This window comes from Numenius arquata, chromosome 17 (assembly GCF_964106895.1).
Source record: "Numenius arquata chromosome 17, bNumArq3.hap1.1, whole genome shotgun sequence".
Classification (NCBI taxonomy): domain Eukaryota; kingdom Metazoa; phylum Chordata; class Aves; order Charadriiformes; family Scolopacidae; genus Numenius; species Numenius arquata.
The window spans coordinates 13,380,236-13,402,881 of NC_133592.1; the positions used below are offsets into that span (position 1 = coordinate 13,380,236).

General features: G+C 44.1%; 1 protein-coding gene and 1 long non-coding RNA gene across 2 annotated transcripts in view; one reads left to right on the plus strand and one right to left on the minus strand.

The window, feature by feature from the left end:
- The window catches only part of LOC141472962 (uncharacterized), a 78,612-nt gene that overhangs the window by 11,709 nt on the left and 44,257 nt on the right, over positions 1-22,646 (minus strand). Inside the window, exons 11-12 of the long non-coding RNA XR_012463548.1 lie at positions 12,306-12,422; positions 12,081-12,184 (exon numbers count right to left, since the gene is read on the minus strand). This is a non-coding gene — a long non-coding RNA (uncharacterized lncRNA). The remainder of the gene's footprint in view (positions 1-12,080; positions 12,185-12,305; positions 12,423-22,646) is intronic.
- LOC141472957 (myosin heavy chain, skeletal muscle, adult-like) lies at positions 3,213-21,772 on the plus strand. The gene is made up of 38 exons (XM_074160250.1): positions 3,213-3,419; positions 3,508-3,651; positions 3,747-3,903; positions 4,478-4,505; positions 4,604-4,715; positions 4,809-4,901; positions 5,028-5,091; positions 5,184-5,282; positions 5,382-5,485; positions 5,572-5,710; positions 6,597-6,715; positions 6,816-6,965; positions 7,340-7,510; positions 8,909-9,218; positions 9,328-9,404; positions 10,943-11,030; positions 11,125-11,242; positions 11,508-11,631; positions 12,086-12,222; positions 12,313-12,568; positions 13,899-14,141; positions 14,296-14,472; positions 14,557-14,702; positions 14,790-14,880; positions 14,969-15,358; positions 15,608-15,734; positions 15,829-15,947; positions 16,244-16,440; positions 16,802-16,985; positions 17,072-17,237; positions 17,409-17,533; positions 17,727-18,035; positions 18,136-18,339; positions 18,624-18,749; positions 18,845-19,015; positions 19,102-19,206; positions 19,346-19,441; positions 21,491-21,772. Exons 1-38 carry the CDS (start codon positions 3,213-3,215, stop codon positions 21,641-21,643), a joined length of 5,826 nt encoding a protein of 1,941 aa, XP_074016351.1. The 3' UTR covers positions 21,644-21,772.

The following is a 22,646-nucleotide window of genomic DNA, read 5'->3' on the forward strand; positions in this document are numbered from 1 at the left end:
AGGACTCAACTGCAAGAGCCCCTCAGAGCAACACCTCTGGCCCCACACTGGGGAGCACGGCTCTGCTCTAGGTCCTGCTGGAGGGAGGTCCCCTGGTGCCTGCTCCCCAGAGAGGCCAGACTTCAGATGCATCCCTCTGCTCACCATTGCCCACAGGCTGGCTCTGGGCTGCTCCTGGGCAGGGGGCAGGATGTTTCCATCAGCCTTCCCATGCCCTGAGCATGGACCTCAGCTCTGGGTTTGGGCTCCAGAAAAGTGGGTACTGCAGTGCTGCAGCCCTCCTTGCAATGGACTTGGAACAAGCACAGGACATTGCCTGATGCTGGATATTACATCAGATCCATGCACCATTTTTCTCACTTTGCACGTGTTATCTGCTGAGCTCTTTTAATAACCAAAATGCCTATGACCAGGGGAAGAATGTGTTTAAATCTGACAGGATTTAAAGCAGCTCGCGTGACACTGCCCTCTTCCTAAAACTAGATCTCAGTATTGTACAGGCACGCCTGCTACTCCCAATGCTCTGGTAAAGGTGTCACTGTGGTTTTCTGAACTGTGGTTTTCACTGTGGTTTTCTGAACCAATGTGTAAGTGTGCAAGATATTTGTGATGAAATAGAAGTGCTGGACTGAGGATGTATTGGGTGCAGAGCATCTGGGACTGCCTGCTAAGGAGATGTGTTTGTGCATATGTTCAATCATTCCTATAGGTATGGCTGACTAGAGGATTTTTCTATCAATTGTAGGTAGGAAAAAAACCTGTGGGGGCCATTCCTAGATCAGAGTTATCTTTCCTAGGGTTATAGGCACAGGAACACCCAGATAAGCTAAGCAGTTGCCAACAAAAGACAGGACCATCACTTGCTCACTGGTGCTGATCTGCAGATCAGAAGTCTCAGCAGGTATAACCCCTCCCATAGAACAAGGTGGTGCGCAGGGTCACAAGAACATTTCTTGGAAAATCTCCCACTTATTTGCAGTCTAAAGTGTGTACGGAGAGGCACACATGCACATGCCTCTGTGTGTGTGCGTGCATGTACACTCTTCCTGATATCCCTGAAGCTGCCTCATGTCTCTGTCAGATGTGCCAGGTAGAACCCAGCCTCTCGTTGCTGAGTGTTTGGCTGACTATCCTGCTGTGCCTGGAACCCTGGATAACTGTTTACATCTGCACTTCTGCTCTCTGGACTTTACCATCACAACTACCAAGAGCTTCTAATAATGCTAATTTAACATCCTGCTTTATCTATTGTACAGCTGGGGTATCTGCAGCCAGACATACCACGCAATCCAGCCTGGGTCATACAGTGAGTCGGTGGGAAAGCCAGCAATAGAATCCATAAGTCCTGCATCCAAGTTCCCTAAGTGCCTTGACTAGTCCAGATTCCCTCCTTAACACCCCTGTCAGATTGTTTATAGGAGATGTATTCATATAGTCCGTAAGACATCAAAATTTTCTAATTATATCTAGCAATGTCAAATGACAATTATGCCCTTAGTTCAGTTTGCCAGACAATGCTTTACCAAAGAAGGTTTGCCAAAAATTTTTTGACCGAAGAAAGAGCAGGCATCTGTAGCATCTGCAGGCTAGATCGTATAAAATGTCCCTGCAACAAGTCTGCCCTGTCTCCACGGGAAGCTTCAAGGTAAGTGCATGGGGTCCACAGGCTCGCAGGAAGGGGATGGTGCCCTTCTGTGCCACAGCATTCCTGCTGTCTCCGGTGCTCGTTTCCAGGAGGGCACTCAACTTCTCAGCTCAGGTTTTAAATCTGCTTTCAAGACACCTGCACATTTTCACTCCGGATTTCTGTGCAGCAGCAAGTAGGGAGTTGCCATTTCTGTTTTACAGAACTGACCAGCTGCCAGCCTGCAAACCACCCATCTGGTGTCACGAGAGGTAAGAACCGGATTTATTAATTCTATGAGGGCAGAGAAAGATCCTTTTGGGGGGGATTTCTGGAAGGGTCACTGTTTCTCTCTATATTCAAACCTAGTGTGATTACAGTAGAAGGTGGTGGGGTGCCCAAGGTTTTCAAGTGGCTGTGTCTGAAGTCCCTGACCGCTGGTGGTAGAGCAGAAAATCCCCATGGGGAAATTCTTCACTGCTAAACTGACCTAACAGGGATCAAGGTGTGCTGGCTTCCCGTCTTTGCTATGGCAGCAGTAGAGCTGGCCCAAGATGAGCACAGCAGGAAAAAGTACAAAATTCTGCATTCTACCTGAGAATGTATGAATTAATAAAATGTCTGAGCATACAGACCTTCCAACCACCTCTGTAAAATACCAGAGCTCTCTTAGAGACCCATTTTCTTACTTCAGACAAAAAAAAAATATATTTATTACCTAATGATTAAAGAAGGAATAAATTTTACTAATGTAGCCAGAGAATTTTCAAGTGCAGTTGGCTAAATTTACATACCTACATGTTTAATAAAGCATCTGAAGAAATATTCTTTTTTAAAAAAATTTTTGAGAAACCTGTTCCTAGAGTTTTTTTTCAGTGAGTATTTGTTTAGGATCTTAATACAGACTTGGCAATTCCAATTTCAGTGTTCACCCAAGTCAGAACTTTGGGCTGAAATTATTTAGATATTTTACTAACAAATGACAAATTAATGCAACAAAATAAATCTTGGCAGAAAATTAAAAGGTCACAAAGCATGCCCTTTTCTTTCAGTCAAGAACTTCATTAGCAAAATTAATTGATTTCCCACTGCCTTTCTATTACCATTATATTTAATAGGTAAGTGTCCCACACAATCAATGTTTTCCAAGACTGTAGGTCACCTAAACTGTACTTTTTCAAAAATGTTACTTCACTGTCCACTCTTTTAACAAAATTTCCTAGCTGTATTTCCATTCCAAACAGTGATGTCTTAGTGAAACTTGCCCAGCAAATTCGCACTTATCATATAGACACACTATTCTTAAAACACCAAACCCACAGTTCTGAAAGGTCATTAAAATTTCTTCTCCTAAATGTTTGAAGACCTAGAGTACATCAATGAAAACCTCTTATTTTCTAAGTTGTCCTAAACATTAAGTCTCTAGTTAGCTCATGTTAGGTGTTCCAAATACTCATATTGTGAAGAGAAACCAAGGCACAGGATATAACATTTTTCCTAATCGTACACAATAGATGTAAATAATCAGTGCCATATTGTTCCTCCCCATTAGAGTCCTCTGCTGACATCTCTTCAGTAAACTGCAGCCATGGCCTCTGCAGACTCTGAGATGGCTGTCTTTGGGGAGGCGGCTCCTTACCTCCGAAAGTCAGAAAAGGAGAGAATCGCAGCCCAGAACAAGCCGTTTGATGCCAAGACATCGGTCTTTGTGGCACATCCTAAAGAATCCTTTGTAAAAGGGACAATCCAGAGCAGAGAAGCAGGGAAGGTCACTGTCAAGACTGAAGCAGGAGAGGTGAGGAAAAAACGAGGCTGAAGGACACCATTTGATTCTCACTCTGAGCTCTTAGCTGACAGACATGGATCTTTTGTTTCCTTGGTAGACCCTGACCGTGAAGGAAGATCAAATCTTCTCCATGAACCCTCCCAAGTATGATAAAATCGAGGACATGGCCATGATGACCCACCTCCACGAACCCGCTGTGCTGTACAACCTCAAAGAGCGTTATGCAGCCTGGATGATCTACGTAAGTACCAGCAGCACTCTTCCCTTGGGTAGCTGGGAGGAACTGCTCTGGAAGTGGCCAAGTGGAAGCCAACGTGCCGCCTCCCTTCCTCGCAGACCTACTCGGGTCTCTTCTGCGTCACTGTCAACCCCTACAAGTGGCTGCCGGTGTACAACCCGGAGGTGGTGTTGGCCTACCGAGGCAAGAAGCGCCAGGAGGCCCCTCCACACATCTTCTCCATCTCTGACAACGCCTATCAGTTCATGCTGACTGGTGAGTGCTTGACCTCCCTCACAGCAATCTAAACCAAAAAGCCCCACGGATCTCACTGGAGCATGTGACAAGCCAACTAAAAACTCCAGAGAGCTGTATGACTGAGGACTTGATCAAGTTATGCAGGAGTTAATTTCAAGTGAAACTGACCCAGAAACATGCATGGACTTACCACTGTGCATTGTTTGCACTTTATTGTGCGAAATTCTATACTCTCCCATTGCAGAAATACTACTTGACTGGTTTGCTACTTTTTTTCACTGATAGGAAAGAAAAAGTTATTATTCCATATAAACCGCTATTTTGAACAGAAATAGGCAGTTTGATTAGAGTTCTTGATGAGAATTGTGTGAAAGGTAAGTAGATGCACAGCTTGTCTCAGGATCACATGCCTCTGACAGCTCTATGCATCCATTTGGGCTTATACTTACTACTGCTAGGACCTGGAAGGGAATTCAGTACTCTTGGACTTTCTGAAGAAGCCCCAACTTATATTTGCAGCTTTACTTCTCATTCAGCTCAGTGCTATACACATCAACTACTAACACTATCTTTCATTCTGCCTCTTTCACAGATCGTGAGAACCAGTCGATCCTGATCACGTATGTACACCCCCTGCTCAGTTCCCTGCGGGGCTGCCCAGTGCCAGGGGACCTCCTGCCTGACCACACGCTCTCTGCTTCTCTCTTTGGTTGGACAGTGGAGAATCCGGTGCCGGGAAGACTGTGAACACAAAGCGTGTCATCCAGTACTTTGCAACAATTGCAGCCAGCGGGGAGAAGAAGAAGGAGGAGACGTCTGGCAAAATGCAGGTAAATTATGACATGCTGGCTTGAATCAATACTTCCCTCTGTTCCTGACATGATTTTTGGAAAGGACAACCAGGAATAATTATCATCCTGCAGGGAACGCTTGAGGATCAAATCATCAGCGCCAACCCACTGCTGGAGGCCTTTGGAAACGCCAAGACTGTGAGGAATGACAACTCCTCGCGCTTTGTAAGTTGTTACTTTGGACAAAATCTCTCCTCATTATAACAGTAGTGATGGGCTAGTGTTATTCTCACATAAGGAGATGGCAATGAAATGCACCTAGGTTGAAATGCTTCTTCTTCTCCTTAACAGGGCAAATTCATCAGAATCCACTTTGGAGCCACAGGCAAACTGGCTTCTGCTGACATTGAAACCTGTAAGAGACTCTCCTGGCCTGATCCCATTCCTTTCCAAATTCCCACCTCCATGTGCATTCCAGGGCCAAACTCTTCCTACCTTCCATGACAGATCTGCTGGAGAAGTCCAGAGTCACTTTCCAGCTCAAGGCAGAAAGAAGCTACCACATATTTTACCAGGTCACCTCCAACAAGAAGCCAGAGTTAATTGGTAGGAGGCATCACTGATCTTTTTGGAGGAAGATCACTGAGCAACATATAACTACATTTCCAATAATGAAATTTAACTCATGAACCCATTTGTTTTCAGAAATGCTCCTCATTACCACCAACCCATATGACTACCCATTTGTGAGTCAAGGTGAGATCACTGTTCCCAGCATTGATGACAAGGAGGAGCTGATGGCTACAGATGTAAGTAACTTACAATATAGGTCAAGAGGCACAGGTAATACATCATATAATATGCAAATATTTCACTTTGGTCTTTGTATTACCAGAGTGCCATTGACATCCTGGGCTTCACTATGGATGAAAAGACGGCCATCTACAAGTTGACAGGGGCTGTCATGCACTACGGGAACCTGAAGTTCAAGCAGAAACCAAGAGAGGAGCAGGCAGAGCCGGAAGGCACAGAAGGTATTATCAAACTCAATAATGAACCCTTCTGTAAGTCACTATGGATGTGGAAGTAAGCAAAAGTTGTTCTTGGTTGGACTTTAGGATCCCAAGGAAAACAGTAAGCCAGAAAATATCCATCCTTTGTTCTCTTCTCATGAGAAGTTCCCTGATCTCATGGGATTTTTTTGTCTCTTATGCTATGAACAATTAATAGTTTAAACTGTCCTTTATACACTTCCAGGAAGTCTGAGCAATGGATGTCCTTCCTGTAACATTATTAGTCATACCTTTGTTGGAATATGGCTTGCAATTGTGAAACAGCAAAGCGGTTCAGTTCTAACAGGGTGGGGGATAATGTTCCCATTCACCCTCACCTGTCAGACACTCGGGGATCTCTGGTTTGAGAGGTGTATTTGATTCCTCTCCTTTGTTGGGGCAGGACCTACAACCCACATCTCCAGCTCTCAGACCAACGGCTTCTCTTGCTAAAGGACTGGGCAGAAGGTGGGAAGTACCATAAGTAAAAGCATAAACGCCAGTGAGTTTTACTGAACATCAGAAACCAAAGCTCAGAAAGGGTTGTAAAGTCTGGATCTGAAAGAGGACAGATACCCTCCCTGTGTTCCACCCTAAATACTGAGTGGTTTCGATCACCTGAATGTAGATCAGTACCTGACCGTTGTCACTGAGGCTCCTGAGCTATACATGTACTACAAAGATCAGACTGGCAAGCTGCAGCTTTTTAGTTTTGTGCCAGGAGATTTTTGAAAACATCATTACTTTCTACATGCTTCAGTGAAGATTTTCAAACATAAATTCTTTTAGAAAAGCAAAATATGCATAACACTCCAGAATTCAAAGTATATATGACACTAAATTCTTCCTTTTTCCCCTGTCTTTTTAGTTGCTGACAAGGCTGCCTACCTGATGGGTCTGAATTCAGCTGACATGCTGAAGGCCCTCTGCTACCCCAGAGTCAAGGTGGGGAATGAATATGTGACCAAGGGTCAAACTGCGCAGCAGGTAAGAAACCTGTGGTAACCTGGAACAATGTTTTGAATTAAGATCCCCTTGATTCTCCTCTGCTCTGTATGGTAACTCCAGGCATTCATTTTTCTTATAGGTGCACAATGCTGTAGGTGCTCTGGCAAAGGCTGTCTATGAGAGGATGTTCCTGTGGATGGTTGTTCGCATCAACCAACAGCTGGATACAAAGCAGCCCAGACAGTACTTCATTGGTGTCCTGGACATTGCTGGCTTTGAGATCTTTGATGTAAGTAACAAAGATCTAGTAAGAATGGTCTAATCAGAAAAAATTCCTTGGTTTAAATGATCAAGGACAAGAGACTATAAAAACATATATATCATGATAGGCCTAAGCTTGTTTTTTTTTTTCTCCTTGTAATTTGGTCTCAGATTATACAGGAAATATATTGTATCTGTACATTTTTATCAATGAAAAAAAATAATTCCTTGTGGACAATTAATTTGATGCATTTCTCTGTTTGGTTATGTAGTCACACAGCTGAAGAAATGCACAGATTTGACAATGAAACCAAGATAACTGCATTCCATATTTTTAAAGGATGAGGCTTTGCAAATATTGCTGCATCTTACAAGTATGGGTCTTTCTTATTTTATTTCAAGTTCAACAGCTTTGAGCAGCTGTGCATCAACTTCACCAATGAGAAACTGCAACAGTTCTTCAACCACCACATGTTTGTGCTGGAGCAGGAGGAGTACAAGAAGGAAGGAATTGAATGGACGTTCATCGACTTTGGGATGGACCTGGCTGCCTGCATTGAGCTCATTGAGAAGGTATCCTTGCTGTTCAAATGCATTACATGTGTGAAAACTCTCTAATTACTTGGCCTCATTTTTCAAAGGGATCTTCTATGTTCATGTTCAAATATTCACCTTTTGCTATTCAAAATACCTTGCCCTGTAGTTTATTTTTTTCTGTCCAGTAAGACATAAAGGAGATTTCACACAGCTTTGTGGCAGCAAGTCTGTACTGATCTCTTTTCAAATCCCAAAAGATTGTTAAACTCCCAGTAAGAGTGTTTTTCCAAAAAGCTTGAGTCAATTTCTAGGACAGCATGTCCTCCTCAACTTTCAGCTCTGACACACTTGTGCTTGTACAGCAGAACAGCTATATGTTTGCAAAATTTACATAGACATTGGACATACATACATAACTGTCAGGACACACTTACATGTGCATGCTTTGATGGACAATTAAAAGGCGGTTGCACTGCACATGAGATGAAACGTTCAGTGGCTGGCAGGACAGTAAATAATTAGAATCACAGAACTGCTGAGGTATGAAGGCAGCTCTGGACATCACTTAGTCCAACCCCCTTAGTCAAGGCGGGGCAGCTAGAGGAGGTTGCTCAGGACCATGTCCAGTTGGATTTTTAATATCTCCAGGGGTGGAGACTCCCAGATACCCTGGGGAATCTCTTCCAACTTTTGACCACCTTCACAGTAAAGAAGCTTTTTTCTTCTGTTTAAATGGGATTTCTTGCATTTCGATTCATGCCTGCTCCATCTTTGTCCTGTCACTGGACAACATTGAGAAGCCTTTAGCTCTGCCTACTTTGTCCCCCCACATTAGGTATTTATACACATTGATAAGATCTCCCAGACCCTTCTCTTTTCCAGGCTAAACAGTCCCATCTCTCTCAGCTTCTTCTTGTATGTGACCTGTCACTGGGCTCACTCTACTATGTCCACATTCCTCTTGTACTGGGGAGCCAAGAACTGGACACAGCACTCCAGATGTTTCTCAGCAGAGCTGAGTATAGGGGAAGGATCACCTCCCTTGAACTGCTGGCAACACTGTTCATGCAGCCAGGATGAGTTGGCTGCCTTTGCGCAAGGGTGTATGGTTGATATATGTTCAATTTGTCTAAGACATCTGTGTGTGCTTTGAGTCCCTCTGGATAAGAAGGTAATGCTCTGATTTTATAAAGCACTCTCTCAACATAAACTAAAAGAATTTCCATTAATCTTTATGATTTATTTGGTGTAAGTATGTAAGTAAAAATGTAAGTATCAATATGTTTAATCTCACTTTCTAGCTGAAAATATATTTGAATAGTAATATTTTCTGATGTGTCTGTGTTCCACTACTCTGCCTAGGTGAAGGTCATCATTGCCCATTATTGCCACATTGCTAAATTGCAACCTGTCTCCCCTGTGAATTTCTTCCAGCCCATGGGCATCTTCTCCATCCTGGAAGAGGAGTGCATGTTCCCCAAGGCAACTGACACCTCTTTCAAGAACAAGCTCTATGACCAGCATCTGGGAAAGTCCAGCAACTTCCAGAAGCCCAAACCTACCAAAGGCAAGGTTGAGGCCCACTTCTCCCTGATACACTACGCTGGTACAGTGGACTACAACATCACTGGCTGGCTGGAGAAGAACAAGGACCCCCTGAACGAAACTGTCATTGGGTTGTACCAGAAATCATCGCTGAAAACACTGGCCTTACTCTTTGCCAACTATGGTGGAGCAGAAGCAGGTTGGTTCTATGAATCCCATATTTTCACTGATGTACAGCTTACAAAACAGAATCATAAAAGGCAAAAGCAAAAATCTAAATCCCATTTTATTTATTTTCAATTTTGCAGAGGCTGCTGCTGGTGGTGGCAAAAAGGGTGCCAAGAAGAAGGGTTCTTCTTTCCAGACTGTCTCAGCTCTTTTCCGGGTACAGTAGAGAGTTCACTATTTCTTCCTAAGATGAGGAGCAAACCCACCGTTTAAAATGGCTAACCTTTTTTTTTTGATTAGTTGTGTTAAAAAACCTTGAAGTTCTTGGGCCATGTTTTGCTAGGAATATATCCACTGTAATCTATTTATGCTCCATTCCACACACAACTTTTCTTTTTGTCCACTTGCCCCAGGATGATATTTCCAGATGGAAGAATGCCATACGGAAAACTTCTAAAATACACCTAAAATATAACAGATTTCTTTCAGATGCCCACCTCTGGCTTTAGAACCTTTTTTTTGCCCTTTAACAACATTCTGCCTACTGGTCTGGAGGATGACCTGTTTGGTCCATTTATATCTCCAGTTTTTCTCCATGATTCAAGGGATCAATCTCTTATAGTTGAAATACCACCACTCCTTGAGTTATGGATTTTTAAGATGTCAGCTACTTGACAGTTCTTTGTCATAATGAAGTCTTGCTGCCTGGCTGCTCCATACATTTCTGCCAGGTGAAATACCTAGTCTCTCCTGATATCATTTATTACCTCATTCATCCTTCATTTAGGACTCCCTTCTTGATACAGCCTAATTTCTTCTACAGATCTGCTGTCATATGGTTCTTGACCACCTGACAGCCTCTAGCCAGTGCTCTGAAACAGGACATGGGTGTGCGTGTGTATGCCCCAAGAAAAATAGTCATAGCTGTAGTGCTTTGGCCTTGCAAGCGGGAAATTATTGTCAGCATGTATCATTAAAATATAATGCAATAAGGCTATGTTTAAAGGTCATGAGGTTTTAAGAGGTAATGTTATAGGAGAAAAACGTTTAGGTTTCATTTCTCTTTAAGTTTTCAAACTTTCTTCCACTATCCCTTTTGTTTAGACATGTTAGTGTTTAGACACCTTAATGTTTTGGCTGCTTAATTTACATACTCTGAGATGTCCTCTGGAGATACCTGCTTCCCTCCGCTAATTATAGGCAATAATTATTTATAAATAAGTATATAGATATGAATTACAAAACAACACTGGGATTCACGTCACCTTATTCTTATCTTACCTTAGGAGATAAACATGCAGTCTATACATGTAAAACTCAGCTTGTCATTTTTGTTCCTTTCAGTGGGGAAAACAAGAAGCTTCTATATAGTGTGATCCATATGACCAATCTTAAATGCCTACTGTAGTATGCTTCAAACTGCCTCGTAGAAGTACCAGTTCACCTCTCTGGGTACATCCAATGGAAGATGGACATAATTTCTAATGAGGGCATTCCACTAGAGTCAGTGAAAAGCATTAACATCATATATTTAAGAGTACAATATTTCCTACAGATTAATCAGAAGAACTTTATATATTTAGTTAATAACAGCAAAGATCTGTGGAAAGATAGAAAAACTGGTGCAAGTGGCTTCAGTTAAGGATTCTGCAAGCTAATTTTTGTCTAATATCTCATTATGTCATTTCAGATGGCTTGACACTTACAGTGGAAATTGCATTTGCTAATATAAACTTTTGTTAATGACTCTCTCAGGAGAATTTAAACAAGCTGATGACCAATCTGCGAAGCACCCATCCCCATTTTGTACGTTGCATCATCCCAAATGAAACAAAAACACCTGGTAAGAGACTCATAGATAGAAGATTTTCATTATGGTGCAGCTCTTCCCCTCTGTTTTACAGAATATAGCATATATTTGTGCTCTGAATTTCTAGGTGCCATGGAGCATGAACTGGTGCTTCACCAGCTGCGGTGTAACGGCGTGCTGGAAGGCATCAGAATTTGCAGGAAAGGATTTCCCAACAGAGTCCTGTATGCAGATTTTAAACAGAGGTCAGGTTTCTTCCCCTTAATCATTTTGTCCATCTTTAGTAGCTTGTGAAATTTAAGTTTCACCTCTGATGACAAAAGCCTTCTCTAAAGTTTATGTTTAGCAGGGCTGTTATGTTCTCAACAGTTTTTAGACTCTTGCAGTTTGTCAGTCAATTGGTCTCAACAACTGATCTCTTTATGTTCATAGAATCATAGAATCATTTAGGTTGGAAAGGACTCTTAAGATCATCGAGTCCAATACAAGTCTTTCCATTTTCTCTCCCAGATACAAAGTATTAAATGCAAGTGCTATCCCAGAGGGACAGTTCATTGACAGCAAGAAGGCTTGTGAGAAACTTCTTGGATCAATTGATATAGACCACACTCAATACAAATTTGGTCATACCAAGGTACAAGAACTGCTTGTTTCAAGTACTATGTAGTTTCAGTTTGCAGGGCTTGAGAATGATATTCAGATTTTCCAGATAGTATGTGAAATCATTAAATAGTGTATTTAAAAGAAATCAACTAAGTACTTATTGACTCAGCGCTTGAATAAAACTGAAATTCATTGCCATCAGATGATTTAATTAAGGGTTAATTAAGGGTTCCTAATTTACAACAAAGTTATAGAATAAAAGAATCAAGCATTAATAAAAACAAAAACAAAATATCTGGCTTTTATAGTTCCTCAACTGCAGGTAACTGGAAGCTGGAGATATAAAAAAATATCTATTACATACATTCTTTGTGCTTTTGCTCTTTCTCTTAACTTCCCATATTATCTGCCATGGGGGACATAGTACCGGGCTACGCTGAACAACGAGCACATAAACTGCACCTATTTTCATGTTCATACCTAAGGTGTTCTTCAAAGCTGGGCTGGTAGGCCTCTTGGAAGAGATGAGAGATGAGAAGTTGGCACAGATCATCACTCGCACACAGGCAAGGTGCAGGGGCTTCCTGATGAGAATGGAGTACCAGAGAATGGTGGAGAGGAGGTAGACACTTCTTTAAATTAGATTCACTGTATTTGGCTTATTATGTCATCATGGTGCAAATACTTAATAAGAATTTGACTTACCTTTCAGGGAGTCCATCTTCTGCATCCAGTACAACATTCGTGCATTCATGAATGTCAAGCACTGGCCCTGGATGAAGCTGTTCTTCAAGATCAAGCCCTTGCTGAAGAGCGCAGAATCTGAGAAGGAGATGGCCAACATGAAACAAGAGTTTGAGAAAACTAAGGAAGAGCTTGCAAAGTCTGAAGCAAAGAGGAAGGAGCTGGAGGAGAAAATGGTGAAACTGGTACAGGAAAAAAATGACCTGCAGCTCCAAGTGCAGGCTGTGAGTACCACCAGTGTGCCTCATTCTAAGAGAACTGTGACAATCAGGCTGATATTTACAACTACATTTTCAAAAGACACATAGGAACTACAATTCAATTCAATTCAATTGTATTTCATTAAGTGGTGCTCTTAAGAGTATAACTAGATTCAGTAAGGACTGTTGGGAGCCCCTAGTCAAGATATTACATAGGTGAGACTTTTTATGGTGTATATTTTACTTCTATTAGTACATTGTTTGTTCTTCTAGTAATTTTTCCCACCTCTCCAAGACTGAGTATGCCTATCCTTATAATCACATGATCAGGAATTCTTAGGACAAGTTAAGACGACATTTGTTTCGTCTCTTTATTCTCCAGTTGAACAAGGGAACTCGTTACTTTCCAGTGTAGGTGGTGGCTTGCTGTTACAAACATTACTGTGTCATAATACTGAACTGAGGGAACAGAATTTAATATTCTCACTCACCTCCTAAATCACTCAGCATCATTACATAAAATTACGTGGTACATCTGTGGTGTTGTAATGCTGTGATTTCTAAATTAAATCATTCACAGAATAGAAAAGATTGTATCCTCAAAGTAATACCATGCAGCATGTGACATACAGAAAATTGATAAGCCCTCATTTTTAAAGAATCTTGAATTTCAAAAAAGATGAAAAAATCTGATAAAATTATCATTTTTCTTTGTTATTATTTCTACCAGACTGAAACTTGAGACAAAATATAAGTACCACAGGATATCTGTTGCAAAAAAAGCCTAGAGACAAATTTTCCAGCAACTCCTTTTTTTCTTGACTAATGAGGGTCCCACAGAGAAAAGCCGAAGCTGCTACATACTATTTTTTGGCTGTGGTAATGAAAATCCAAATGAGAAACAGTTGCTCCAAAAAGACAATAGGGTGAAAAAAAGAGAAATACAGGAATGATATGAGCGTAACTGTGACTTTGATATTTATATGTATCTTGCAATAAGTTTAATATTCAGCACCTCTTCAATGTGGGAAAGACTTCTATGATTGAACCCAAATGTATGTACTTTGTGCTAATGTTTGATATTATGGGATAATATTGGATTCTATATCTTGCACAAATATGTAAATATTTGGCCCTTCATGCAGATGGAAAATAATTTTATTTAGTTTTAGCTTTCAAAACTCACTGTTTCAAACCCAATAATATAAAATCAATTCTATATTATTTTTCATTATGTTTGCACATATAATAAATTTTTAACTAAAAAATTGCTTTCCAGGACTCTAAACTATGCGGGTAAGCATCTTGATATTGCCTCAAAAATATATCCCTAAAAATGGTATTTTCCCACAAGGAAGCTGATGCTTTGGCTGATGCTGAGGAAAGGTGTGACCAGCTCATCAAAACCAAAATCCAGCTGGAAGCCAAAGTAAAGGAGGTGACCGAAAGGGCCGAGGATGAAGAAGAAATTAATGCTGAGCTGACAGCCAAGAAGAGGAAACTGGAGGATGAATGTTCAGAGCTGAAGAAAGACATTGACGATCTTGAGTTAACACTGGCAAAGGTTGAGAAGGAAAAACATGCCACAGAAAACAAGGTACAGACACAGCGAGTCACATAAAGGGCCAAGACATCATTGCTGTGATGGTAAAAGGCAGAAGATGTCACTCTTACAGAAAATACCTCTGTTTTGTTACACAGTAAAAAGTTATAAACAACATTTTTTATCTGCACTTGCTTCCTTCTCAAAGGTGAAAAACCTCACAGAGGAGATGGCAGCCCTGGATGAGACCATTGTGAAGCTGACAAAAGAGAAGAAAGCCCTCCAAGAGGCCCATCAGCAGACACTGGATGACCTGCAGGCAGAAGAGGACAAAGTCAACACGCTGACCAAAGCTAAGACCAAGCTGGAGCAGCAAGTGGACGATGTAAGCACACAGCCATACAGCAAGAACAGGACAGGTATAGAGTTAGACCTGGCTGTAGAGCACTGATGATCTTGTTCTGTTTAGCTGGAAGGGTCCCTGGAACAGGAGAAGAAACTGCGCATGGACCTTGAGAGAGCTAAGAGGAAACTCGAAGGAGACCTGAAGCTGGCCCATGACAGCATAATGGATTTGGAAAATGACAAGCAGCAGCTGGATGAGAAACTGAAGAAGTGAGTGTGGCTGTGGGGCACCTGAGTGCTGGGCTGGTGGACTTGTCTGTGTTCTTTGAGCTCTAACATGGTTTGCTTTGCCCAAAGAAAAGACTTTGAAATCAGCCAGATCCAGAGCAAGATCGAGGACGAGCAACTTCTGGGCATGCAGTTACAGAAGAAGATCAAGGAGCTGCAGGCAAGTGTCTGTTCCTTCCCCTCTTTCAGGCAGTCTTGGGTCAGGAAGGAGAAGGGCATGGGTGTGAAGGGTGCCTAATGTTCCCCAGGCGCGTATTGAGGAACTGGAGGAGGAAATTGAGGCAGAGCGAACCTCTCGGGCAAAAGCAGAGAAGCATCGGGCTGACCTCTCGAGGGAGCTGGAGGAGATCAGCGAGCGCCTGGAAGAAGCAGGAGGGGCCACTGCAGCTCAGATTGAGATGAACAAGAAGCGTGAGGCAGAATTTCAGAAGATGCGTCGCGACCTCGAAGAGGCCACGCTGCAGCATGAAGCCACGGCTGCCGCCCTACGGAAGAAGCACGCGGACAGCACGGCTGAGCTTGGGGAGCAGATCGACAACCTGCAGCGAGTGAAGCAGAAGCTGGAGAAGGAGAAGAGTGAGCTGAAGATGGAGATTGACGACTTGGCCAGTAACATGGAGTCTGTCTCCAAAGCCAAGGTACATACATAAATACTTTAGAAAATAGAAATTTGAAAGCTATGTAATATTTGTGTTTAATCTTGTCTTATTTAACTATTATCAGGTTATAATATAGCTGTTTTCTCCAAATCTTATGTATAGAACTGTGGGCGTATGCACATGATTCCCAGATATGGGTAAACTGCTTGTTCTGGACACATTTTCCTGCTGTAACTAAGGCAGAAATGAAGAATGAACTCTATTTTCTTCTGTGTGACTGACATCTAGGCAAACCTGGAGAAGATGTGCCGCACTCTGGAAGACCAACTAAATGAATTTAAAACAAAGGAGGAACAGAATCAGCGGATGATCAGTGATCTCAGTGCTCAAAGAGCTCGTCTGCAGACAGAATCTGGTATGGCACTTCCATCTCTCGTTTGGAAATGACAGAATCCCCTAAATGACTCCCTTGGCTGTTAAAATATTTTCTTAATTACAAATTTTTCCAGGTGAATATGCACGCCAGGCGGAGGAAAAAGATGGTTTAATTTCTCAGCTGTCTAGAGGGAAACAGGCTTTCACCCAGCAGATTGAAGAATTGAAGAGGCAACTAGAGGAAGAGATAAAGGTGAAGATATTTCATATTACATATGAAATAATTATTTTACATCGTGTTGGTTTTGGTGAAATGTTCAAGAGTTGAAAAGATGATCTAATTAAAGTTCAAGACATCCCATTAGGTCATGCAATCTAGGTTCTGTCAGTGCAAGACTCCCAGCTTTCTGCAATATATCTGAACTTTGGCTTTTATTTTTTTCATGTAGTCAGTTAATCACCATTTCTTTGTGATATATACCTAAGTGCCAGTAAAACAAAAATTCTCAGGATACATCTAGTCTTTATTGCAATTTCTTTTTCCCCCAGGCCAAGAACGCCCTGGCCCACAGCTTGCAGTCTGCTCGTCACGACTGTGACTTGCTCCGGGAACAATATGAGGAGGAGCAGGAGGCCAAGGGGGAGCTGCAGCGTGCCCTGTCCAAGGCCAACAGCGAAGTGGCCCAGTGGAGAACCAAATATGAGACGGACGCCATTCAGCGCACGGAGGAGCTGGAGGAGGCCAAGTATGTGAGGAACGTGGGGAAAGCTGGCAGAAATTACAGAAATTAAAGAGACCACTAAAATACTGAAAGGCAAAAGCCTAGTAGAGGCTATCAATGGTGTGGTTTTGAAAAACAGAAGGAAAATACGCAGGACAAAGAAACAAAAAATGCAGGAAAAAGGCAATGTGTGATGTCTGCAGAGCGCAGAGTGATAGCTAGACTCTGGGGAATGAAAAAATTAAGAAAAATAACTGTTTGGGACAGGCTCTGTGCTGTGTTCATTGGGACCAAATATTGCCAAGTACCTCAGCACTTTGATTAAAATTAAAAAAACATTTTCCATCTTACTCCCCAATTATAAGCTCTACTTAACACTTCCCAGGAAGAAGCTGGCACAGCGCCTGCAGGATGCGGAGGAACACGTTGAAGCTGTCAATGCCAAATGCGCCTCCCTGGAAAAGACAAAGCAGAGGCTGCAGAATGAAGTGGAGGACCTGATGATTGATGTGGAGAGATCCAATGCTGCCTGCGCAGCTCTGGATAAGAAGCAGAAGAACTTTGACAAGGTGTTTTGGGCTCCAAGCCTGGGGCTCCTGGGCAGAGCTTCCCCTCCTGATTGCCACATCCATACTCACGCCCCGTTTCTCTTCAGATCCTGGCAGAGTGGAAGCAGAAGTATGAGGAAACGCAGGCTGAGCTGGAGGCCTCCCAGAAGGAGTCTCGCTCTCTCAGCACGGAGCTGTTCAAGATGAAGAATGCCTATGAGGAGTCCTTGGACCACCTGGAAACGCTGAAGCGAGAGAACAAGAACTTGCAGCGTAAGTCCCTGGCCCTCTGCTCCTGGCAGGCCTTTCTCCCTGTCCGCCGCTACCACCATTCCGTATGGGTCTGTGCCTGCAGGTCACCAAAGATGCTGGTCACCTTGGTGTGACAGGGCTCTTCCCATTCTGCTCTGTGCCTGACCATGCCATTGGTCTTTGTTCCCACAGAGGAGATTTCTGACCTCACGGAGCAGATTGCCGAGGGAGGAAAGGCCATTCATGAGCTGGAGAAAGTCAAGAAGCAGATCGAGCAGGAGAAATCTGAAATCCAGGCTGCTTTGGAGGAAGCTGAGGTACATGCCCGTAGTCACTGGTGTCTGCACTGAAAATAGAAGTAATGGGAAATTATGCATAAGAGCTGCTTGGTCCTGCCCTCTTCTGGCTGGCGAGTGCAGCCAGCTCAGGTTTCCTGAAGCATTCTCTAATGACCTAGAAAGCAAGCAGTAGCTTTATTGATGTTACAAATGTTTGTGTGCAATTGTGCAGGCCTCCCTAGAACATGAAGAAGGGAAGATCCTGCGCCTCCAGCTTGAACTCAACCAGGTGAAGTCTGAGATTGACAGGAAGATAGCGGAGAAAGATGAGGAGATTGACCAGATGAAGAGAAACCACCTCAGGATTGTGGAGTCCTTGCAGAGCACCCTGGACGCTGAGATCAGGAGCAGGAATGAAGCCCTGCGGCTGAAGAAGAAGATGGAGGGAGATCTGAATGAAATGGAGATCCAACTGAGCCATGCCAACCGCGTGGCTGCAGAGGCACAAAAGAACCTGAGGAACACACAGGGAGTGCTCAAGGTCTGTTCAGCAAATCTACAGAAAGAGAAATGACATCCCTGATATTTTTGGCACCCAAGCTCACACTGCCACCTTGCAATTGCTCTTGCCTATTTTACAGGACACCCAGATACACTTGGACGATGCTCTCAGGACACAGGAGGACCTGAAGGAGCAGGTGGCCATGGTGGAGCGCAGAGCAAACCTGCTGCAGGCTGAAATTGAGGAGCTGCGGGCAGCCCTGGAGCAGACGGAGCGCTCAAGGAAAGTGGCTGAGCAGGAGCTTCTGGATGCCACTGAACGTGTGCAGCTCCTCCATACCCAGGTCAGGCTTGGTACCAAAAGCAGTTGTGTTGACACTTAATAAACACGGAGAGCTGCTCTGCACCAGAGGATAGGGCAGGACAGTGGTCTAGAATGGCCTCTCTACTGCTGTCCACAAGGGAAGGCACACTCAGCGCCCCTCACCTTATCCCACCTGTCACATTTCAATTTTTTAAAGAATTCCGGATTTTTAGTTGCAAGCTTGAAGAGTAAAGACCTGGCTCAGGTGGTATGTTTAGTACTGCAGCCCTCAGAATACAAGTCTTGCAATCTTTCTTTGCACAGAACACCAGTTTGATCAACACCAAGAAGAAGCTGGAAACAGACATTGCCCAAATTCAGAGTGAAATGGAGGATACGATCCAGGAGGCGCGCAATGCTGAAGAGAAGGCCAAGAAGGCCATCACAGATGTGAGTCGGGGGGTCCTTTCATGGCTGATGGTGGATGTCTTCTCCCCCAAAATGCCTCCAGCCCCAAAACGGCTTTGCCTCTCTGCTCTCATCAGGCAGCCATGATGGCAGAAGAGCTGAAGAAGGAGCAGGACACCAGCGCCCACCTGGAGAGGATGAAGAAGAACCTGGACCAGACGGTGAAGGACCTGCAGCACCGTCTGGATGAGGCCGAGCAGTTGGCACTGAAGGGAGGCAAGAAACAAATCCAGAAGCTGGAGGCCAGAGTGCGTAGGGCTTTTATTTGTGCATGAGTGAACATGTCCCTTGGGGAGATACCGGGGAATCTCCAAAGCTGGGTTTCTTGTTGCAGGTGCGGGAGCTGGAAGGGGAGGTGGATGCTGAGCAGAAGCGCAGCGCTGAAGCCGTGAAGGGTGTGCGCAAGTACGAGAGGAGGGTGAAGGAGCTGACCTACCAGGTACGGCAGGAGGCCTCCTTGGGCTGACTCACCCTCTCACAGGAAATTAAAATTTTTGCACTTGATTGCCAAGGGGAATTGCTAACTCTTATGGTGGGGAAACCAATTCAGTCTCTTTCCTGTTTGCCAACGTCTTCAGTCTGAGGAAGACCGGAAGAATATTCTGAGGCTCCAGGATCTGGTGGACAAGCTGCAAATGAAGGTGAAATCCTACAAGAGACAATCTGAGGAGGCTGTAAGTATCAGTCTGATTGCTTGGTGAGAAACACTTCCTAAGGGGATACCATGTTCTTTGAGGACATAAATATAAAGAAACTTGCAAAGTGCCACTGGTCAATAACAATTCATAGATTCATAGATTCATAGATTGGTCCAGGCCGGAAGGGACCTCCAAAGGTCATCTAGTCCGACCTCCCCACAGTCAGCAGGGACACCCCCAACTAGACCAGGTTGCCCAGGGCCTCGTTGAGCTTCACCTTGAATATCTCAAGGGAAGGGGCCTCAACCACCTCCCTGGGCAACCTGTTCCAGTGTTCCACCACCCTCATGGTAAAGAATTTTTTCCTAATACCCAATCTAAATCTCCCCTTCTCCAACTTAAAACCATTGCCCCTCGTCCTGTCGCTGCAGGCCTTTGTAAACAGACCCTCCCCAGCCTTCCTGTAGCCCCCCTCAGGTACTGGAAGGCCGCTATGAGGTCTCCCCGGAGCCTCCTTTTCTCCAAGCTGAACAACCCCAGCTCCCTCAGTCTGTCATCATAGGAGAGGTGCTCCAGCCCCCTGATCGTTTTGGTGGCCCTCCTCTGGACCCGCTCCATCAGGTCCATGTCCTTCCTATATTGAGGGCTCCAGACCTGCACACAGTACTCCAGGTGAGGTCTCACCAGAGCAGAGTAAAGTGGCAGAATCACCTCTCTGGATCTGCTGGCAACACTTCTTTTGATGCAGCCCAGGATGTGATTGGCCTTCTGGGCTGCGAGAGCACATTGCCTGCTCATGTCCAGCTTCTCGTCCATCAGCACCCCCAAGTCCCTTTCCTCAGGGCTGCTTTCTAATACCTCATCCCCCAGTCTGTATTTATACTGAGGATTGTTTCTTCCCAGGTGCAGAATCCTGCACTTGCTTTTGTTGAACCTCATGAGGTTCATCTGGGCCCACCTCTCCAGCCTGTCCAGGTCCCTCTGAATGACATCCCGTCCCTCTGGTGTATCGACAACACCACACAGCTTGGCTTCTAGCTCTTTGAAATGCTTATAAATTAGTGTAGCCTTTGATAATGAAATCAATGAGTGATTAAGAAGGCTAATGAGAAAGCTAGGTGCACATAAATTTTTTTTCCATTAGAAAAACAACTTTGGCTGTAAGAAGGAACTCTTATTAATAATACTGATAGTACTTAAGTAAGTAAGTAAGAAGTAAGTAAGTAAGTAAGTAAGTAAGAACATAATATGTTCTTAAAAGAACATATTTTCAGAATTCTGAAATTCAAATAACTATCTTTGCAAAAGATGACTGTGACCCTTGTAATTTGGAGAAACTTGGTAGTTATGTGGAAGCAAATGACCTGTCAAAACTCCAGAATTCTGTGCCTAGAAACACAGAAAGTGTTGCATAAGAAATCCTTCTGACACAGCATATGCCCATCTAGTACAGGGAATTCCACCTTTTGGATACAGCCAGGGAAATTTCAACAGACAGAGAAGGTGTTGAAAGTACGTTCCCAAGCCACACTGTGCACTGCACTTAGAATTGAGCAAGAAGCCTTTGCCTTTTTCTGGGCATGCTGCAATCAGGATCAACTGAGGGAAGTTCTGCAGCCCCTGAATTTATGAATGTCTGAGCATGACTCCTTTGCTGCTACAAACATTTCTGTACAGACAAGGACTTCTGGACTCAGAAAAGGAGATTTGTGAGAGGGACACTTAAATCCCATGGACTCCCTGTCTCTTACAAATTCCTAACCCCACCTCAGAGTCCGCAGAAGTAGTTGAATATTTAATTCCAGAGCTAACCACATCTGATTCCCAGATGCCTGCCCAGTTTGTTTCCTTCCCACATTCCATAACAGAATTATGTTCAAAGCCTGCATGCTCTGTCTACCATGGATATTCTAAAATGGGGAGGATGAGGAGGTCTGTCCGAGGCTTATGTGTAAGCAGTGGTGGGTGGGGGATGGAGGTCTGGGCATTCCCCCAGGGAAGAGGCACAGCCCTGCAAGGCCGAGGTGCAGGAGGAGCAAACCCCTGCCCTGGGCTCCTCACCACCAACTCCCTCTCCCCGCACAGGAGGAGCTCTCCAACGTCAACCTCTCCAAGTTCCGCAAGATCCAGCACGAGCTGGAGGAAGCCGAGGAGCGGGCTGACATTGCAGAGTCGCAGGTCAACAAGCTGCGAGCGAAGAGTCGGGAGTTTCATAGGAAGATAGAAGAGGAAGAGTGAGGATGTCATGAGGCAGCAAAGTGACCCGAGGGCTGCACAAAATGTGAACCTCTTGGTTGCTTTCTTCTGTAATTAGTCTTTGTAGCTACATCAATGTCTAGAGAATAAAGAACGTAGATTCCTCTGCATACACACTATTAACAGTGCCATCTTGGTTTTGGGGTTTTTTTCTGATAAATCTTGGGATATTGCATTGATTTTCTTGCTTTCCCTGGCTGGGGGAATGGAGAAGATAATGCAAACTCTGGATTGTGGACTTGCAAACTTAGAGGCTGGCCACTGCTGCAGAGACTACTGATAGTGCGGCCTGTGCTCTCTTCTGTTCTCCAGAAGCTCCTTGCCCTGCTCCTGCCCTCACATACTCTTAATGCTTCTCCCATTGGCCTTTCAGCACAGCTTACTTCCCACGTGAGAGGCAAGAGAGGGTGAGCCCTTTCCTTTTTCCTCCCCCTGCTTTTGTTTCTCATCCCAGCCATCACAAACCCTAAGCATCAGTCTCTGAGTAACTTATTGGAAGTCACAGTTCATCGCGCCGTGAACGACTGACGGTTCCTTGACAGAGACGATTTTTGGTACACAGTGCAGCATTACGACACATCGATAGTGCCCCTAAATCATGCCATCTCTCCACCTGCTCCTAGTTTCTCTGCCATGGACAAACACTGAGCCCTGCCTGGGGCCATGTGCTGGAAGGACTGCTCCTTAGGGCCCGTTTCTCACACACTGCGTGGCACCAGGACCCTCCTCAACACACCACCTCAAAGGTCAGCCTTGTCACCTCCCACACAACAGGCTGCACATGGCATTGCCTCAGGCAAGAGAAAAGAAGAAAACTCACGGGTGTACCCCTCCGTTCCTTCCTCACATACCTGTAGCTCACTTTTGGCCTGTCCACAGGCTAAAGCAGACAATATGGTTTGGGGAAGAAGGACAGGGGTAAGTTGTCAAACACTTCTTCCTTCATTCAGACCCTTCAGAGACCTTTCAGAGGCACAATGTGCAC